Here is a 22,021-nt window from a genome sequence, read left to right as displayed (position 1 = left end):
TGTTGAAAATGTTATGTAGTACAGATTGCCTGCAGCAACTGCTGGCAAGGAATAGCAGGAGCAGGCTGAACCACAGGAAGACAGAGGCAGAGACAGAGTCCTTAATGACAACTTTTGCAGTCCCTCAGTGCCGAAGCAAGAGTAGCAGGGGACAGCAGCCATGGTCATCCAAGTGCTCAGTGGCTGCCAGACAGATCCATGGTGAATGAGGCAAGTCTGAGATCAGGCTGGGATCAGCAAGATCCCAGAATCAGGGCCAAACACAGCATTACCACAGTGCAGATTGGGAAGGAACCAAGGCAAGGGCTTGAGTATAAATGCAGCTCCCAAGGCATGGGGGACAAAAGGAACCCTGGCAAGGGAAGAAAACCATGTCAGAGCTGACCTTCAATACTGACCAGTAAAACCCTAGGTATGTGGAAAGAGCTTGTGTATACCAGTGGTAAATCAGAGCTCTGACACATGCCTCATTTGGCAGAAATGTTTTGAAGACTATGCAGGTACAATTATTAGGAATAAGGGATTTTTCTAGCAGTTGTATTCTCATCTCTAATAACTTAATGCATGTCACATTTTTTTCCATCTTTTGAGTCTCTAGTTGAAGACAGCATTAAAAGATTTTACTGAAGATTGGAACATACTGCTTTGATTTCAGACTTTAGCTCAGCTGTACCATTAAGTTGGAAAATTAGTTGATTTGCTGAGCTTTCTCTTTGGCGAATCAGCAATACAGTTGGGTGGGTTTTTTTGTTTCTTTTTTTTTTTTTTTAATTGCTAACATACTTTTGAGTACTTCCAGGTTTACTCTTTACAAATTTGTTCCATGGTTTTGTGTGTGATTAAGAAAAGGCCAACAGGCCTTTTCCTTTCAAAATGCTGTTTTTAAGTTTGAAGTGCTGTATTTGCCATTCTGCAGTCTTTTCAGAGCCACAGCAATCATTCTTCTTTTCTCAGGAATGAGCACTAACCACTTAGAAATGCCTTTGCTAATTCCTTAAATATTTTACTGTAAATTCGTGCAGCTCGTGATGAATCATGTTCGAGTACTTTAAAACCAAGCATATTACATCAATTGTGCTTTCACGCAGTATGTGTAGATACCTCATTGAAGATATTAGTGTTTTTGTCCATTTTTTGTAAAGAAAATGATTTTTTAAAAGCATTCTTTTTTTTTTTTCTGTTCAGTTACTTTTATCAGTTCAGTCTGTATAAGAAGATAGGATTTTATGATGCCTTGATATATACATTAGTGTGTACCTTGTTTCCCATTTGGAAAAAAACAGATAATGATTTTATTTTGAGGAGATACAAAGTACTGTTTTGAGTTCCTTTCTCTTAAATATCTTAGTGAATAAGTGAATAACTGAAAATTCAAATTCTCTGAACCTGAGTATTTCAAAACCTAGGAATAACATCCCTTTGAATGCTTGTGTCATTTCCTAGATATTTAATTGAGTTGGCATTTACCTTAGGGCATAATTTGGTCTTTCAAAATGATGACAGTGTAAGTCGCTCCACTCAACTGTAATTTAATGTGCATGGCTTGACCTGTAGTCTTTCTTTTAGAGTCTGGATTTGGTTTTGGTTGGTTCACTAAATGTGGTTTTCCACCTTTGCCTCTTCTGTTTGCACAACACATGTACGCACACAAAATTCCTGTTAGCTTAAGGCCTCTGTCTTTTCAAAGACTGTAAATGTGGTTTCTTCTATAAGAGCTGACTGATGAGAACCTTTTTACCAAGACTGTTTTCAAGATACAGACTCTGGTAAATTATAATTAAATTTTCTTGGTGGATGTTAGGGACTGGCTTTCTTAATGAAGCTGAGGAGAGTTTGAAGACAAGTGTCAGATGGCAACAGATATTTTTAGCAGTACTCAGCTTCTGAAGTAAACTGCTTTACCACACTTCATTCATGTTTGTTTCATGGGGTTTATATGGCCCAAGATTTCACAGCATAAATGTTTTACATGAAATACAAGTATTTGTTTACAGTGGTTGATGATTTACTTTGGATGTTAACTGGAATGTGTTTCCATTTTGTATATAAACAAACCGGTTTCTTTGAATTCAGTGGATAGATAAGGATTTTCAGCTATGAAATAGTTTCCAAGTAAAGAACATGCCAGTGCCTTAAATATGGATTCTGATATTGCTTGCTGAATGAGCCTGTAGTCTGAGCACGAATGAATCCATCTATGACCATCTACAGTTTTTCAAAGCACCTGAAAAGCAGCTTCTTCTTTGGCTGACAGCAAGAAGCTGCATATTACTCTCACACCAGCAGGCAAAGAACAGCAAGAGCCTCCAGTTATTTCAAATGCTGCAGTTACTGTTTATGTACTCATTAAGTACAGGTCTTGCAGTAGCTTTTGATCTTTATGAGACAGACTGGAGTAGTGATTCTTACTACCTAGGAAAATTTTTAGACTGTTTTTGTGATATTTTTCCTGATGGACAGTGTGCAGTGCATGGATTCGCCACTACTTGCTATCTTTTACTGTCTCCTTGGATTTTCTTCAGCAAATGCAAGAGAAACTATATTAATGAATAGAATTTGTTTATGTGGAAAACCTTGGAAAATAGCATTGGCTGAAATGATTTTATTTTGTCTCACAATTTTAAATGTTAAATATAACATTTCCCAAATAGTTGCATTTGGAGGTTATGTAAAGGGATGTGTTGGATGCTTTTACCTTTATTAGTCGTAGGTGAGGTCTTGGCAGCCATCAGCTGTCTTTGAAAATACGACACATAGTGTTTATAGTTACAGAGGATCTGTGGCTTTCTGGATAGAGAAGGCTCACAACCCTCTCACTTCTGAATTGTTTTATTGCCGTGAAATTCTAAAACATCTAACAGCAAAATTGAGGTTATTTTATTTGGCATCACTCTGTTGCCATGAGTTATTGAGTGAGCTGTTCAGAAGTACAATGAAGATTCCTATGAAGATGCTAAATGTTGTAAATAATGTGAAAGAAACTCTGGCAACACTTGTTAAAAGTGTAGATGTGAACCCACAGTAAGCAGACTATCAAAAATACATTAGTTATGAGTACTGTGTCTGGCCTGTGAAGGCTATGAGTGTCCTATGAGTGGACTGGAGCATTTCTCTTAGTGGAAAGGTTCAGGGAGCAGGGCCTGTTTAGCTTGGGGAAGGAGATCTTGTCAAATCTTATGGATCTTGTATACAAATACCTTAAAGGTGGGTGTTAAGACAACAGGGCCCAGTTCTTTTCAGTGGTGCTCAGTGTTAGGACAAGAGCAATGGGCACAAGCTGAAACACAGGAAGTTCAATTTGAATATGAGGAAAAACTTCTTTACTGTGAAAGTGAAAGAGCATTGGAACATGCTGCCCAGAGAGGCCATTAAGTCTTCTTCCCTGGAGATTCTCAAAACCCTCCTGAATGCAACCTGCTGTAGGTGAACCTGCTTTAGTGGGGCAGTTGGACTAGATGATCTCCAGAGTTCCCTTTCAGCCCTAACCATTCTGTGATTAAAAGGACTTAGAAATGTAATGGCATTCTGGTATATTTGCTAATCTATTTCCCTGACAGAATGTAATTTCATCCTTTCTGCTGCCTTTCTTTAACTGGAGGATCAACTTACATGAATTCTTGGGCTCACACTAGGAATTTATTTTATTCTTGAAGAATTTAGTTGGACAAATGATTGAGTCTTTCTTAAATATATTTAAAATTACATGCTTGATTAGATCTTTTCTTCTAATATAATATTTTTATTTCTAACTCATTGTGAAATTGAATTAAGTACAAGCTGAGAGTGTAATAATATCAGTCATCAAAAAACTTGAAATAGCAAATGCTTGGCATTTCAACTTTTCTAGAAATAAGTCTTGTTTTCCTGCTTAAACTTGTTTAAAAATAGACAGTTTCCTCTGCAAGTCAAGAATGTACTATCCCAAACCAAATTTTTATTACTATTGTGAGCATGAAGAAACTCAGCTCCAAATGAGCTAAATTGGGCCAAATGCTATGATATTTCTTGTCTAGGGAATTAGGTATGACAGTTGTGGAAAACTCAGAAAATATTTCTCTGTCAGTGTGTACACATACGAGAATAGGCATGCTTTTAAAATGTGTCTCTGCTTACAGTATTGCTTTCTGCCTTTACACATTAAACTGAAGAACCAGAATTACAAAAGAAAAACTTGATTTTTCTTTTGGATACTTCTTCTCACTCATTCTTTCCCTCATAAACTTTTCATATGCTCTTCTCCATTGGACCACAGTTGTCTTACCTCACTGGAAATGCAATGATTGTATTTAGCCTGACAGGGCTCTGGGTTGAAGGGTTCTAGTTGTACTTAAAGTCAGAAAAAGACATCAATTCTACAAGCTTGTCTACAACTACAGTCAGAGATGTATCCAAAGCATTCCATTAATGATTTCTATCATGAAATTAAGTTGATTATTACAGTGAAATTTTCTTCTTTTGCTGTCACTATAGTTTTGGTGTGACCCAGATGATAAACTTGTATCAAAAAAAATGACGTCCTAAACCACAGAACACTTACTTTTGTAACTAATAAATATGTGATTGCATCTGGGGCAAGAGTTAAAATCACCACTGCTTTTGTATTTAAATTTGTTGCTAATATTCAAGCAAGGTAGGGTCGATTGCAATGGTCCTCTGGTAGCAATGTCTAGAGTCTGCTGCCGGCACACCTTCTTCAGTTATTAAAATTCATTGTTCCCATTTGTTCTAAGCAGGACTTCTCAACACCTGGAGTGTGTGAAATAATTCTGCACAGGTACTTCAAGTTTCTTTGCTGGTAATAGTACATTTTTTTCGAAAGCCAGAGATATGTCCTCCGGTCTAAAAATCGCAGCCTCAGCCAAAATTGCCTCAGTAATACATGCATTGCAAATGTCTTTGTTGACAGAAACACGAAACTTGTGGCCATGAAAGGTGGTTTAGTGCCAGACCCAGGGTTAGAAATGGAGTATTATGAAAAGTGTTCTTATTTTCTTTATTTTCATTGTTCAGCTAAAATTTCTGTGATAATAATAATACAACACATTCTATGATGTTAGAAACTGGGAACTCTGACATGAGGGCTCTGTGTACTAAAGTTATTAACTCAAATTTGTCTTTCATTCTCTAATAATGCAATTTTAAAATTAATTATAAAATGAAACTTCTTGAGATGAAAAAATTATAAACTGCTTTTTTTACAAGTTTGAAAATTTGTTTCATTAATTTGTAAGGAAACAGGTGCTCTGATAATGGATAAGGTGTGATTGCAGTGTTTCAGCTGAAGGGCAGTACTGAAGAGCACAACATGGCAACTTCTTCAGCTGCTTCAGTATGACTTGCAAATCATTTAAAAGATCATAAAAATGAGGCAACCTGGTTTAGAATTTTTTTTTTTTTTTTTTTTTTTTTTTTTTTTGCTAAGAGGAAGACTGTTAACTTCAAAAACGTGAGTCCAGTTCCTTTGGACTATAAATTGATTGTCTTTATTTGGGCTGTGCAGGGGACAAATTTCAGTTGTCAGTTCTGCATCCTGAATTGCAAAATGTCTCCTGGGAATTATAACAACCTTGTTTATATTTGAAACTGCAGCTTCTGCTAGGAAATGAAGCCATTTCATCCTTGGTAGCAAGTGTTTACAGTGTCAGTTAGAAGGATTTTTAACTAAGGGATTATTTTGCCTTCTAATTGCATAATTTCTTGTTTGTTATTCATTAGTGCAGATATTTACTTCCCATTTTTCTATTTCAGTTGTCCCATATGTCTGATGGAGTAAAAATTATCTAATATTTACTTTCTGAAGTATTTTTATTCTGTTCAGCTGAAACACCAACACAGATGTTTTTCTCTCTAATTAGCATATGTTTATATTTCTGTTAAATTAAGTAACTGCAATAGTGTGTATATAAATAGTACACATCGAGTGTTAATGGCAAACTGGCTTGTCCTCTGAATGTTCCCTTAGCCTTCAATAATTGCAAAATTACATGAGATTATGTTGTGAATCCAATCCAAGTTCAGTTCAGCCTTTTAGTATGTTCATATCAAAGGTAGTTCAGGTTATTCCTGTTCAAATAGTTTCCTGCTAGCTGGGTGAGTGTTCAGAAGATCCAGCTTGATCTTTGGCAGTCAGGGCCAAGGAGGGTGACTTTGTTGTCATTTTTATAATTTCTTTTTTCTCGCCTGTAACTAGAGTTGGTTTGGTTTTTATTTTTCCAAAATGTGTTAGCATTTTCCACATTTCTTGTTCGCCTGAAGAAGACTACTACCCATATTGTTTATCCCATGGAGGTCAGGGGAATTTGGAACAAACCTGCTCTTTTTGGCCTTACACTAATGTTAGTACTTAAGGAAAAAACTCATCCAAACTCTGTTTTTTTGGAGTTTTTTAATGGTGCTAAAGAACCTTCTGAATATCTTTGGTCTCTTCCTTCCTTTCTATTATATTGTGACTTCTTAGTGGAGTAGCTAGATGAATGATAACTTGTCATGAAGTAGGAATGTAGAGGGATGGAATCAAAAAGCTTTAACATGAACTTTGCTGCAGCTACTTTGCCAACCAAAGATTTTATGTGGTATACCACAGCCTCTGTGAAGGCACACAATGTACCCTCTGAAGCAGTTCAGTCTAGAAGCTGGGCAATGTTAACTTGTTTATAATAGCTAAAACCTGGTGGGAATGCCTTTTGGCTTTTAAATACTGCATGCACCTTTTAAAAAATTTATGATGTTCTGAAATTGAAATATACATAAATAAAAGGAAGTATGCAAAGAGTGTGGAGAGATGCACAGATGAAAATGAGGAAAGGATGAGCTGTGGTAACCGTATTTTTTTTTTTTTTATTTTTAATTACAGTAACCACTTTGTGTAATATTAAGTATGTTTTACATTGATTCAGTATGTTGATCTCTTTCATCATCTTTGTACTGGCCAGAGCTGGCCGGAGTCCCACTCTGCACTGAAACAGGATCTGCAATCTGCTTGGGATCAGTACAGAAACTGTGTGCAGACATCTGCCCAGCCATCTTTAGCTCTCCTAGGAGAGGAAGCTGCTTTCAGCATGGGTGTTTTGTGCTTGACATTAGAAATATTCCTGTTTATTCATTCATTTATGATCTGACTGAAAGTAGCAGGAAACATATGTGAATAAAACTGTGTGCACCACTAGAGGATTCTTAGCCTGTTTCTGGTTACTTTTAATGTCACTGATAAAATTTCTGAACTTGCAAATCGTTATGTCCTATAAGTTCCTGCAAGAACCTGTGAGCACAATTTCATCCACTTTCACAGCAGTGGAGAGCTGTTTCAGGTGACAGTTTTCAGAAACTACTGTGAAAGGTGTTAAGTGTGTTGCAGCTTCTTACTACACCTATATAAAGCTGTAGATTCTTCTGAAGAATCAGATGGAAGAAGATTTGTCAGGAGGAATGTGGCAGAGCACTAACAGAGTTGGCTCCTCTGTGTGGGAGTCAAGTCTGCAGTAGAATATAGGTAGTTCTATTTTTGTCTCCTCTGCAATATTTTTTCCTCTGCTCTCATGGTGAGAACTCTCCTTATGTGATTTCATTATACATATGTGTGTGATTCTCCATTTTTACAAATGTAGTCAAAGGAGAGACTGTGGTCCCACTTTAAGAAGCTGAAACAGTTTGCAATTCTGCAGCTGACAGTTACCATCACTCAGCTAGATCTTACAGTTATAAATGTCATAACTTGCAACTCTGAAGGCTCCTATTCTGTTTCAATGCCAAGTCAAACAGATTAGTGAAACTCAAGTTGGTTTAATCTAATCTCTTTAATCTTTCCTTGGGTTATATTTATCTTCTTTACACTGGTGTAGACCACTAGATACATTCATGCAGTCAGAGTGAGAATCTCAGCAGGGTGATAGTGTCTTGTAAAACAGATTTTGGCTGGTCTACAATTGATCTTTTCTTTCTGCTGTTTCCTTTTTCTTTGCAACCTGTAGCACTCTCACTGGCATTCTGAGCTTCCTGCAGCCACCTCCTTGCAGGAGAGATAAGAATTTGTGCATAAGAGCTGTCATCTTGGTCTGCAGCTACATTAGCATTTCAGACCAGATCTCGAATGTACTTTTGAAGGGAATTTCCTTACAGCAGTTCAGTACATACTCATCTCTCTTAGAATGAGAGTGAAGTGGAGGATGTTCCCCAGCAGCACACCTAATTCATGCTCTTTGATAATTCCTTCCTTGGGACTAAGTTATACCTGGACTGAAATACCAGTTCCTAAAATGCTTTTATAGGGTACACCAGGGTCTTAGCAACACATAATTCACTGTCATAATTTTCCACAGCTTGCTAATGCAGACATCCTTCAATAGAGTTATAGATCAGTTTTATCTCCAGCTGAATTCTGATTCCATCTGGGTCTCTTTTTGTAACTCCAGTGGAATTTGATCACCAACTATTACAAAGGCTGTGGCCAAATTCCATGTGACATTCACAGGATGTTTCCTATGACCACCAAGAATTAACTTTGCATATTAAGTGCAAGACAACTTCCTAGCATTGACATTGCAATACCTTTGTGAAATAAAAAGGCTGGAAAAACTTGTGTTAGTTAAAGGATGTATAGCATGTGTGACATAACTCTAGGGACACAATCCTATTGTACATTATATATTCACAAAATACCTGTAGGTATTTTTTGAATATATATATATATATATATATATATATATATATATATATATATATATAAAATACATGTAATCAACTTGTGTTCAGAATTTTCTGAAATAGAATTGCAGTTGTATTTACCTATTAAGGAGTATGGGAGAGTATTTTAACCATTTTGGCAAGTTATCTTTTTTGGTTTTATAGCTCTTATTATGTACACCTGTATTATGTCTTAATATTATATTTGTTTACTGCAGGGTGTTGGGAAAAACAAGGTTGTTGACAGATTCCTTCACCTTTTAAACAGACCCAGAGAGTATATACAGCTGCATAGGTAAGAATGTGTTAGATTATCATACTTCTTTGTTTTTGTCAAATTGCTCATGTTATTAAAACTCACGTTTCTGAAGTTCATGTGTGTTTACTGTTTGAACAAAGACCCCTTATTATGGCAAGTGACACACAGATTACAGAATGTGTCTGGCAGAGTCAGTAAGCTGACAGGTTGAGGAGTGGGTGCAAGAATGTGATGCAATCACCTGGTTTGATACATGAGGAAGTAGAAGTCAGAGTGTGCTGATACTAAACCTCATTCAAAAAACAAGTTATATTTTGCTGTCATTTTCAGAAAGATTTCCCTAGCATGAGGTATTGTGTGAGGGAAAAGGTGTTTGAATATATTACTCATCAGACAAGAAACATTTTACATAGTAAAGACTTTCTGGCTTTTTCTCTTTGGCACTCCTGCTACGTGCATGTATTTCTTTCTCACCCATAAGAGCTTGGATTAGAAAATTACATCATAAGCTAAAAAACAGACTTCAAGACAATAAACCAACTGAAAATAATTCAAAAGCTGAAATAATAGGAAATTATCTGCCTCCTTTATATAACATGAACTTGAAACTAATACATGGAAATAAAGAATAAATATATCTAGAAGACTCATTTTCAATTTAACTGAATCCCATTTTAGCTTCATTCCTAATCTTTATCTCTTTGTCTTCAACTTCCTAGCTTCATCACCCTGCCTCCTTCCACAATCACTGTTTTTTAAATAGTGCTAATGAAAATGTCGATCTTTGGTATTTTGCCCATTAACAGCATAGTCTCTATAACACTTTCTCTCTCACTTTCTCACCCAGATTTTTGTCTTCAAATGTCTTGTACTTGTATTCCTGATACTCAGATAACTCTGTCTCATTACTTTTCTACTGTTGTTTTCCTTTATACTACTTATTCTAGACTTCCATTGCTTCTATATGAAATGCTGCTTTTATGACCTCCTACTTTCAGCTTTGTGATAACTTTCCTGCTTCCACTTCATCTGGATAAAATACACTGTGATTTTTGCAAATCCCAATTATGTCACAAAGTACTACACTATTTGTGTCCTTTTGTGTGTTCTCCAGTGATGAAGCAGAACAGTGCTTAATATGAATTCATACAGCTCAGGAGACAGCTTTATAACCACCATGTTTGGGGTTTTCATGTGGCTATAGAATGTATAAATTACTGCATGCTAGTTGAGACATCACTAGGAAGAAAAATGTGCATTTATTGTCTTGCCAAAACAGTGTTCTACAATCTCTATAAGGTACTGCTTATGATTACAGGAGTTTGGAGAGAGGTTGAAGTAGAAAATGAAGCAGAAAATGATGAGCAGCACTATGCAATTATTCAAAAATAATTTGTGAATATATCAAAATTAGAAATTTCTATTTCCTGGGTAGTATTTTGAAATGCTATGTGAAGAACTTAGTCTATATATTTTGGTTATACTTTACAAGGTAGAGGTGTTTAAACAAGGATTACAGTATTGTTAGTGCACCCTTCTGGATTCAAAACAAAGTAAGAGCAAGTTTACAAAAAACCCAAACAGTTTCCTAGTAGGCTTTTACATACTTTGCGGAGGAGATTCAGTCAGTAGCTTATGGCATAGATTTACTTTATTAGAAAATATTCTAGAATGTGTACTTCATCTTTGATAGCTGTGTGTGTTTCTTCAGATTTCCTAGCTAGCTACCGTAAGTACCTTTAAGCATGCCAAGAAAAGTATTTCTAAATATAATACTTTTAATGGTGCTTCCATACCTGAATTACAGATCGTGACAAATTCATTAGGGTGGAGTTTTTTGTTGGTTTGGTGTTTTTTTACTGTCTTGCTGAAAGAGTGTAAGGAGTTCTAAGGCTGCTCTAACTCTACTTATGTTCAATGACATTCAAGCAGGGAGTATTTATCTTAGAGACAATAAGCTATTACCAGGAGTCATTTTAAAATCTCACATTTTATGTCTTGTACTTCAAGAAGATGAGAGGAGTTAAAATACAGGAAAAGGAACGTCTGTATTTACTTGCTCTGCAACAGATTCACATGGTCAAGGTCAGCCTGACCTAAAGGTTTTGACTGCTTATGGAGGTTATAAATCCTTTCTCTTAGCCTTTCCTACAGCATCTCATTGAGAAGTTTTATATTCTTGAAATTTGTAAGTCTTATAATCATCTCAGTACCATAAAGCAGGAGACCTTAATGGAAGGAAGCTGCAATTAAATTCAATAATGACAGAAATTAAGAAAAATGTGTGCTTATGAATTATTCAAAAAGTTGGCTGCTTTCTCTTACATACTTCCTAATATTAGCAGCTGATCGGGAGTAGACCAGTTCTTTTATTGCATTAATTGTGGGGTTATGGAAACAGGTAATATGGCACAGGCTCAGTGCAGCTTCTTCCTACATCTGCACTTATGAAGCATTTTGCTGCTTTTCTGTGTTAAGAACTTTCATCTGCCCTGTCACTCTTTTCCTACAAGAGTAAATTGCAGCAGAGAAATCCCAAATTTTGTTTACCCTCCTGGTATAGTTGTCTCCATTTCGTTCACCCAGGACACCAGCTATACAGAATAATCAACAGCTTTACTTTGTCTAATATTAAAGAACTTTTAAGAGTTCTTATAGAAATTAAACATGTACTGGTTTTACAGACAGTAACTAAGAAACTGGCTGTAAGTAAATATGATGTTCTCCAAGCTAATGTAACAAAGTCACAAAGTATTTGTGTTGCTCCTAAATTCATGAACTCTGGAAAGCCTCATTATTTTATGAACCCTTCTGTTACTACTTTTGCTGTCTCTCCTGTGAGTGATGTGGAAAGAATTTTCCAGTGGTTCTACATAAAAATCTGAAGTTAAATTTGGTAGACTAAGTTAGTGTTTCATTAAATCAGGAAAATAATTTTCATGGAAACTGATAATCAGAATCATAGAATGTGCTGAGTTGGAAGGGAACCACTAGGATCATCAGAGTCCATGCTGGTCCTGCACAGGAGCAAGAGTCTCACCCTGTGCCCAAAAGCATCATCCAAATACTTCTTGAACTCAGACATGCTGTGACCACTTCCATGGGGAAACTGTTCCAGTGTCCAACCACTCTCTGGGTGAAGAACCTTTTTCTAATATCCAAACTAAACTTCCCTGACACAACTTCAGGCCATTCCCTGGGAACCACAGAGTAGAGTTCAGAAGAGCACCACAGAGTGCTCCTCTGCTTCCCCTCACGAGGATATCTTGCTTTATTATTCTTTATTGTAAATTTATGTTTCATTGTATCTTGATTTTTTTTTTGTTCCCTCGTGGTATCTTGCTTTGAATTACGAAGTCTCTAAAATCAAGAAGATTCCACAGAAAGAATGAATAAAAAGTAAAACTTTAGAGAAGACTCAGGCAAGAAAATATGCCCTATTAAGACTGTAAAATCCTTCTTAGCACTGATGAGAGCAATAGATAAGTATAAAACTGTAAATTCCCAGCTCTCCTACATAAAAATGTCAGAAGAAAGTATTATGGACTCTAAATAGTTGTCTCTTTTGATACGACTAAAGAAAAAAGAGATTAATTTTACTTCTCTTATCGTCAAATTGTTAACTAATTTTACAGAAAGAATGATTTTGCTGGAGTAAGAAGTTCTTTATCTGTCATTTAAACATTTAAGTTTGCGTTTATTTAGAATTAAGTCATACTCTCAAGCTGTTTTTTATATTTCAATTAGAATGATTTCTCCTCCTTGCAATTACTATTTTTGTGATGACTATATATACAGAACTACAGCATTTATCCTTCTGTTTTTAGTTCAAACTTGATTTATTGTTCCAGTTTGGGGATTTTGGAAGGATTTGTTTTGTTTTTTGGTTTTGTGGGGATTTTGGGGATTGTGAAGAGACTTTTGATAGAGTTTCCTAAAAGCCTAGGTTCTCACTAGGAAGATGTAAACTTTAGTGAACAATTTTTATGGTAGTTTCTGGTGGTATAAATGAGGTGCTAAATTTGGAGAGGCCTGTGGATTAATATATATGCATCAAGTTTTTTGGAGTCATATACTGTTATCTGATTTTAGCTTTCATCAAAATACACTCCTATGCTTAATACAAAAGCATAAAAAATAGAAAAAATATTTATATGTAGTTTATTTTGATATACTAATTTAGGCAACTAAAAACAACTGGAAAAATACTGTGGACAACAGACCTGAGAAAGCTGTCACCACTGTTCTGCTGGTGTTGGATTCGCTTTAAGTCACATAGCCAAAAAGAGCTGCTGGTAACATGAAATCTCTGAAATTACCATCTGCCATCATGAATTGTGCTCTTAATTGCTCTGATAGCAAGCAAAAACCTCTCTGTCTTGATAGTGCCTTTACAAAAAAATTTATTGCAGAACATCTGTGTACTAAGAAACGTGTTTGTTAGGTTCAGGAAGGCATGAAGTTAATTTCTGTATGTCAAAATCTTTTCTTTAAAGTTTGGTGTACATTGTGCTCCTTGATTTTTTGCGATAGTCAAAATCTGGATGCTGGACACTGTCTTGAATACCTTGACTCTACGTGGCCCTCTTTAGCAGAGGGGTTGAACTAGATGACCTCCAGAGGTGCCTTCCAACCTCGACCGTTCTGATTCTGTGATTTAGTGATTTCTGCAAGGTAGCAGCTGGATTAGCTCTTATTCTAGATATGTTGTAGTAATGTTGTAGTCTTAAAAAAAAAAAAAAAAAAAGTTAAAATGAGTTTATTTTACCTTCATAAAATTATATAATCCAGCAGTGCTTGTTGCATGAGAGGAGGCCATTTGCACTGTCCTTAGCTGATGCTCAAATGTGTTAGTAGGAGAGTAGTTCAAGTTGTGAGAATTAAGAAGCAGCTTCAGACTCAACATTCTTTTCAGAACACAGTGTGTTAATGAGATTAAATTTTATAACTTCTACATAATTTATTTATTGTTCTGATGTGCATGGAAATAATGAGTGGTTGTTAAGCAGAAGTTTCTCAGTTATGTTTTCAGCTCCATGCTGTGTCAGTGACAGATTAGCTGTAGAAAATGCAAAATCTGGAGTCCACAATCTCCTCTGCTGGCTGTCTATCACAGATATTCCTCTGTACAATTGAAAATGATCAGGAGTAAAGAGTACTGATTCCTTTATGTTGTGATGGGAACTTGGTTACTCTTAGCTAGTGGGAGAACTGGATCCCTCCTCTGAGCTACTACCGATGTAGCCACTGAAGTCATGATAAGTAAAGCTAGTCAACTTCAATTCTAAAGTTTTCAGTGTATAGATCTGCATAAGAACATCACCATCACTTACAGAAATGGAAGTTTTTGATGTGTAGACTGCAGTGTAATCTACATCAATAATTTATTGATGGCTATGAATGGATTTTCTGCTGCTCAAAACCTCAGTGAATCTGCAGATGTGAAATGATTAGTTTCGTTCCATTGTTCTCCTTCTGTGTATCAAGAAAATCGTATTCTAGGAAGTTAGTTTTTTGTGAAAAAAGATAATATTAATCATATGACAAAAATAAGGAATTTTTTTTAGAGTATGAGGGTTATTCTCAATGAAGTCAAAAGTGTTAAAACAGCTTGTAAACATGATGTGATGCATTTTCTTGAAATAGAGAATGTAGGAAGTTTTCTTCTTTAGCTTTTAATAAAACAGGTTTACCCCTAAATTATCCATGTTAAGTTTTAGTTCTACATTTGACATCTTTTTCTTACAAGTTGAGATAATTTATTTTTCTAAGTATTTAGATATATGCTACAGCAATTTATCTTTGTTGTAAATGTGATGTTTGACACTGTCAATGGAATACTAACTGCTATCAAAATTCTATTTTGTATCTGATGATCTTAGTACTCTCTTTCAAGATATTACACTATCTTGTTCTATGTGTCCCAATACATTTCCTTGTAAAGAATTTGCTTAAAGCATCTTGAGTTGATATCACATCTTCCTGTCAGAGTTACAGTATTTATTCTAGTGACTGATGATTGGAAAGTGTGATACAGGGTTCATTTTAAATATCTGCTGCATTTTGTGTTGTGCCTTTTCTAGTTCCCTAAAAAATTACAGTACTCTGTAATTTTTTTTTCCAAAAAATTAATCAGTAATTTTTTTTCCAAAACTTACCTGTTTCCATATGTTAGCCTTTTCAAAAGAAACGTAATTTTGCTGTGGTCTTTAGCAATCCACTTAATAGGGAGTTTGAGGTAGGAAAATGAGCTTATGGTGTCCCTATGAACAATACTTTCTACAAACTGTGCATTAATCTTTAGATCTTGATTTTCTTTTCCTCCTTTTCAGCACATGTAATATGTATAAAATCTAGTTATCTGTTTCCCCTATTGAGATAATTTAAAACTACCCTTTCAGCTTTATTGACTTCAGATTTTTAAAATTCCAATTTAAAAAGCTGTTCCAGAAGAAACAGCTTCCTTTGCCCAAGATACTGGTGGATACTAGAATTATATTGTACTTGTTCTTAGAATTACATTTGATTATCATCTCTTGAATATAGGACCACATGAAATATCTTAAACACTGATATAGCTCTGGAGGTCTGTTTTTAAAAATGAACAATACAGAAAAGCTATCTCTATAGTGGGCTGCTGAAGGAAGTGTTCTATAGTTGCACTGGTTTATTTCAGTTGAACACAGCAAAAGCTGGGGGAGATGTTGTGTTGTGTTTTTGTTTGTTGGCAGCCACAAAACAAAAGTCTGGGTAATTTTTCCTCATGATTAATGCATCATTAATGTTTAGATTATTTTCTTTTAATATTGTACTTTATAGTAGCTCATGTTTGGGAGTTAGTAATAAGATGATACATTTTTGTCATGAAGATTTATGTTGTGAAGCGCTGAGTGCATTGACTATAAAATATATGTCTTTATGGTTTTTTACTTGTTTTTTGCCTGTTTTCTTAAATGCATTTTCAGCCAATACAGAGTTGCAAAGCTTCCAAAATTTCATGGCAGCCGATGGTCCCTGTTTCTAATGTTAGCTTTTCATAAGCTGGCTGACTAGCTCTGTTATTGTCAGATTCCAGGTGTTAGAAAGCTACTTCATTTTTCTTTTTTGTAGGCTTTGAATTCTGCTTTAATATTCTGCTGCATAGCTGTTACAGAGAAATAGCTCAGGTTAGAAGACCCTGTTGTTTCATTTTCCTCTAAAGTTGAAGTAAGAGTTTCTCACTATTTACTCAATTAAATGTATTCTTACAAGCAGTAAGGGAAGCTGCAGGGTGTCATGTTTCCCCATATATGGATCTTACAATCAGAGTGAGTGAATTTTGCATCTTGTTTTGGCAGATGGATCACATGCAAGTAATTTTGTACCTTCAGATTTAAGCATATAACATGAATTATGTTTAATTCCCTTTGACCTTTCTTCTGCCACCTGCAGTCATACTGAGTAATGAGTACCTTTATAGTCAAAATAATTTCTTGCATTTTAAACAAACTTATGTCCTGCTGAGTAGCTGTAACAGCCTAGCAGGGAAAAAAAAAAAAAGGTGAATTTAATTATCAGTTCATACAGATAAGTCTAAAAGCCTTTACAGGGTCATTTTTAACAGAGTGAGACGTCTGGTTGGCTTTTCAGGTATTTTAGAATTTCCTAAAATAGCGGTCAGATCATGCAATTCAATGGCTCCGTGATGGGTTGACTAAAGAAATTAATTTGTAAATGTCAAAATCGTGCAGATTGATTCTTTCTTTTGGGATTGCCTGCTCTTCATCAGGATAATCTGTGAGTGGATTAACTGACCAATTAACAGCTTCAAATGGCCTTTGGACTAATTATTTTTCAAATACTCTTTTAAATTAGGTCACAGCAGATGGGTATGTTCATGTCTGATTGACATGTAATTGAGAAGAAATACGTATCTATGCACATAGGTATTTAGATAATAGATGTCTCACAGAAATGAAGGAGAATTTCTAAAGCATACACTCTACATCTCTGTTTTTTCCTTTCAACTACCATGAAGTTTTGTGTGGTGAATCAGAAGAAGGCCAAACCTGAGCTTGATTTATATAACCTTGTTACCATGAGCAGAGACTCCTAGAACACAAGGTTGTCTTGCACAAATTATCCCTTACCCTTTTAGCTTCAGTGTAAGTACATACAGAATCCAGGACTGTATTCTTCTGTGCTTGTCAAGATGGAGTAATTCCACAGAATGTGAGTGTTTGTGATGTTAGCTGGGGCCCTGACACTGTGTCCTGCATTAGGGCATAAGTCTTCCTGGGGACTCAAATCTTAAAATAAAGCATTGGAACACCTTTTGTTAAACTAGAGAATAACAGCTAACTGTCTGAAGTTGATGGAAATTTCTTCTGACACAGTTCAGAGTTGTTCTCCAGAAGGAAGGCATTGCTGTCAGTGAAACAGAAACTGTCACAGCAGTATGTTTGAGTCAGTCTGCAGACCTCAGAAATAGCTGCCTTTAGGGTATATAATGCAGCAGTAGCAAAAAATAACTAAAAGACAGTGATATGAGCTAATAAAAAACATGAGAAGAATTCTCAGAAGTCCTACTAAGAATTGAGTGGTCCTATCAGCATAGTTGATGTATGTCATAGTGATGTATGTAGTAGTAAACATTTTTTTCTTTTTTTTTCTTTCTTTTTTTTTCTTTCTTTTTTTTATTTTTAAATTGAGCACTTGTGAGAATGGCTTCCTTGATAAAAGTACATTCTTAGGAAAGACATTAGTGAGCTTTTCGTATTTTTCTTTTACAATCAGGGGAAGACAAAATCAGTTGAGTAAGATGACAGTATGTCAGACATTTTTCTCACTCTACATTCCTACAGTCTTGCTTCTTTGTGTCAGACCTATTTTCATTGCTGAATGTGATGAAATTAGGAGGGTTTGGTATTCATGTCTTTGTTAGTTATTATTAAGGTGCTGTTATTACTAAGGGGAAGTGAATTGGAGTTTTTAGTTCCTCTCCTGTGGGAATTATGAATGCCAGTCATATTTTGCATTTAGGAAATGCTGCTTGCCATGTTGTTCAAAAATATTTTGGATTTAGTGTGTTTTTATCTTTCTTTATTTCAGTGCCTTTACATTTACATAATTCATTACAAAGTGGGAATTTAAGAAAAAACCCTAAGGAGACAGTTTATTTTTATTTTTTGGGTCACGGTAGATTTCTGAAAAACAGAAATTAATTATATATAAGTGTATAGCATATAATTCTGAAAGGAAAATAACATTAATCTGTTATAACCTTTGTAAAATCATTCATACATGTCTAAATAGCCTCATCAAATACAGGAGTTTTGCATATACTTATATTATCAAGCCAGTGGAATTAATGTTTGACTTACATTTAACTTCTGTAATACATTGCAAATCCCCCAATGTATTTCCTTAAATATTAAGGCTGACTATCAACAAAGCACAAACAACAACAAAATATAAAGATAAGTTAAGATAAAGATAAGATGAAATAAGAAAAAAAATAGAAGATAGATTCAGGATGTCAGTTTTTATTTTAGTTTGATACCATCTATATGTTTTCTGAATATGCTACTTTTGTAATAGCACTTAAATGAACAGTAAACTCTTGTAATGTTTATTTTCCCCGAAAATATGTCAATCTGTCTTCTCTAAAGAATGAGATCATCCTAAGGATTTTGTTGGGCTGCTGATTATTATGAAATACTAAGCATAATATATAATTCTGTATTAGGGGGTTGTAAGTAATCTCTGCAGAGCCAGAGGATTAGCTCGCTCACCAAAAATAAAGTACTGTTTCATGCTACAGTGAAACACCATTTGACATTTTTGTCTTTTCTTGTGTCATCACCTGTGACCATCCACAGCATCCCTAGAGGTCTTCACTTCCTGATGTGTTTTGTTCATTTTATTGTTTTTCATGCATTATCTCCTAAGTGCAAATTTATGATCTGTAAAGTATCCTGTAATTCATCTTCCTTTACATTATTCTTGGCCTATGCTATCCTCAGGTCCTCTCATTTTCTCACCTTTCTATTACTTTAAAGGGATCACAGTTCAAGTTTGACAAATTTTTCCCCTTTTTACTTTGTATTAATTCCTCAGAACATTTTTCCTTGAGTTATTTCTGACTAATTAGTACCTGTGACTGTGATCTTCATATACTGTAGCATTTGTTTTATGCATTTTAAAATTCTTTTTCATCTGCAACTGTATAGGCTTGAACCAGAAATGTTAACTGTTAGTGGATGTAGGTTGATACATGCCAAATGAGAATTTAGTCCCTAAATAATGTGTGTTCAAGAAACAAAAATCATTGGTTTGTTGTTATTTTTGGATCCATTATTGATTTCTCTGCCCAGCATATAAATTGCTTAGACACACAGGATGACAATTGAAGCTTTGTTTTTGTGTTCACAGTATGATTTATAAGATAATAGATTAGTGCTACTGCTTGTTTTAATGCTTTAAAATGTTATATGTTGCAAGTGGAGATTATGTTAAGATAACTATTTGAGGCAGGGTTGCCTACTTGTGACAGGGTTAAATAAAAAGGATGTGGTCCCATCTTTGTAACCTTTCCCCTTCTGGATTGAAGTTCAGATCAAGTAGCTAAACATACAACGTCTCTCTTTCTGCCCTCTGCTTTATTTCTCTGCATGGAAACTGTGAGATAAATCAATTGTGGGCTTAAAACTAAATAAGAAATTATTAGTGATTAGGGACAGAAATCCTGCCGACAGCAGTTTCAAATAAAGGAAAGGTGCAAGTTATCCTCTCAGTTTAAAATTGTAATTGGAAGCTGGCCACTTAGTGGTGTGCTGCTTACAGTACTGTTTGGTTTCCTGTACCCATGGAGCTTATCAGAATTGTTGGTTTTTACAAGGTGTTGCAAAATTAAAGATAGAATTAAGTGAATATTTGGAAGAGTGAGTCAGCTAGGCTTAAGGAAACAGTTTTGTTACACAGCACAGCTGTGAAAGGTAAGAGGTTTGTTGTATCAAATGTTACATACATTGCAAAGTTTACCAACCTTACCAGTGGACCAATATGTGTATCTCAAGCAGTGTTAAGAGAGGTTTACTGGATGGGTTTTGTCCTGTGATCAGCCCATCATTCTTTTGACACAGACTAATCCAAATTTTGAAATGGAGGAGGAAAGGGATGGTAAAACCAGCTTGCCTTAAGACTGAATTTCCTGTTGCCCATGAAAACATGGAAGCCATGGAGATCTTCTGTCATGACCTATGTCTGGATTATGCTCTAGCTCATTGGTCCATCTGAGCCCCAAAGTAAATGGGGTTGATTATGCAGATAATGATAAAGGTCTGGTATTTTAAGTATATGTATTTTATACAATCAGGAGGGCCTTTCCCTAGGTTATGGACATAATTTATGTCAGTGATTCCATTGTGGTGATGTCTGTTGCTTTATGTTTCTGAATTGCAACTATTTTTGATTTATCTGTACATTCAGTGGTGGTTAAAATAGATTAAAAAGTGAAGATTAAGGAATATTCTCATTACAGATTTTATATAGCACTATTTTAAATTGGAAGAAAAAGTAATTGAGCAATTCAAACACAAAATTTCAGAAAGAAACTCTGCTGCTGAAGCCTCTGTCCCATCTAAGAGCCTATACTGTTAATGATATAAAATGTAGCAAGCCAGTAGGGCTTAGAACTAAAAATAATTATTTTAAGAATTCCACATGGTAGGTTATTGGATCTATTTGTTCGTAGGCTTTTTCATGATGATATGTGGAGAACAGCTAAAACAGTAACAATTCCTGTTTGTCACATAAATGACAGTTTCAGCATAATTAACTAGAAATAGTAACATCAGTAATGTGCCTGCATACAAAAAATACCGATTCTTTTCTCAGTGGTTTTGTTTTAAGGGTTTATGAGAAATGGAGAACTACTGTGAAAGTCCTGGCAGAGTCAGGGATATTCACATTTGACCACTAAGTAGGCATACTGTTGTTACCAGTTATTCATGTATTCTAAAAAAAGTATTTTTTCCTCTTAGAAAGAGACTATTCAGTTTTTCATTTATTCATTTTTCATTTAATTGTAACTAAAATTCCTGTGTATTTTTAATTAATACTATCTGTTTTTCCACATTTCAGGGATACCACTGTCCAAAGCCTCACCCTACAACCTTCTGTAAAGGATGGTCTTATTATCTATGAAGATTCACCACTGGTCAGTAGTAGCATTTGGATTTTATATTTGGAAGTGTTTTTAATTTAAAATGTTGGGGACTTGATTTTTCATGGCACAGTGAGTAAGTATAGTAACAAACATTTTATTAATTTTCATTGGCCACATTTGTCACATTTGCTGTGCCAAATGTGAATAAGATGATAATCTTGGGGTTTTCCACACAAAAAATAAGCATGGGAAATAATTTATTATTAACCTGACACAATCTAACTTGTAGAGTGATATTTGCCTCCTTCTCCTTTGTAGCACCTCACACCTACATGCTAAGTTGGGCTCCAAACAGCTGTTGCAGCCATTCTTCAGTTCTTAGATGCTTCGCACATCTCTGTCTGCACTCCAAGCTGTTCACAGTCACTTCCCTCCCTGGCATATTTCTTTCCATCCCTATCCAGGAGAAATGGAAACACTCAACTTTCTTGCCTCACCTGCCTCCTCTTCCTTCTATTGTGATTTGGTCACAGCTTATCCCTGCTCTCAGTCCGTTTCTTGTCTCAGTGCCGCCGAGGTGTCACTGCTGCTCACTGAGAAATCTGTAATGCAGCTCAGCTCCTTGCAGGTCCCAGCAGTGATGTTATGATTCCTTTCTCTTCTAGGTAAAAGCAGTGAAGTTTGGACATATTTTGGTAATTGATGAGGCGGACAAAGCACCAACAAATGTTACCTGTATCTTAAAAACTTTAGTAGAAAGTGGGGAAATGGTTTTGTCAGATGGAAGGCGAATTGTTGCCAGTAAGTAGAGTGAAAGCATTTTCACCATTTACAGTAAATGTAACATGTTACTGGTTTTCAGTTGCTCTGTAGCAACATAGACCAGTCCACATGGATAAATTGTTTGTTCCTAATTTTACAATTAAAGAATTTGC

General features: G+C 35.4%; 1 protein-coding gene across 1 annotated transcript in view; it reads left to right on the top strand.

The window, feature by feature from the left end:
* Nucleotides 1-22,021, top strand: part of VWA8 (von Willebrand factor A domain containing 8) — a 184,539-nt gene that overhangs the window by 77,542 nt on the left and 84,976 nt on the right. The window contains exons 21-23 of the mRNA XM_021530815.3: nucleotides 8,898-8,974; nucleotides 21,062-21,137; nucleotides 21,752-21,887. Of these exons, the coding sequence (XP_021386490.3) occupies nucleotides 8,898-8,974; nucleotides 21,062-21,137; nucleotides 21,752-21,887 (289 nt within the window). The remainder of the gene's footprint in view (nucleotides 1-8,897; nucleotides 8,975-21,061; nucleotides 21,138-21,751; nucleotides 21,888-22,021) is intronic.

Source organism: Lonchura striata, chromosome 2 (genome assembly GCF_046129695.1).
Source record: "Lonchura striata isolate bLonStr1 chromosome 2, bLonStr1.mat, whole genome shotgun sequence".
Lineage (NCBI taxonomy): Eukaryota > Metazoa > Chordata > Aves > Passeriformes > Estrildidae > Lonchura > Lonchura striata.
The sequence above is the reverse complement of the archived record's forward strand: the minus strand, read 5'-3'. Positions and strand labels throughout refer to the sequence as shown.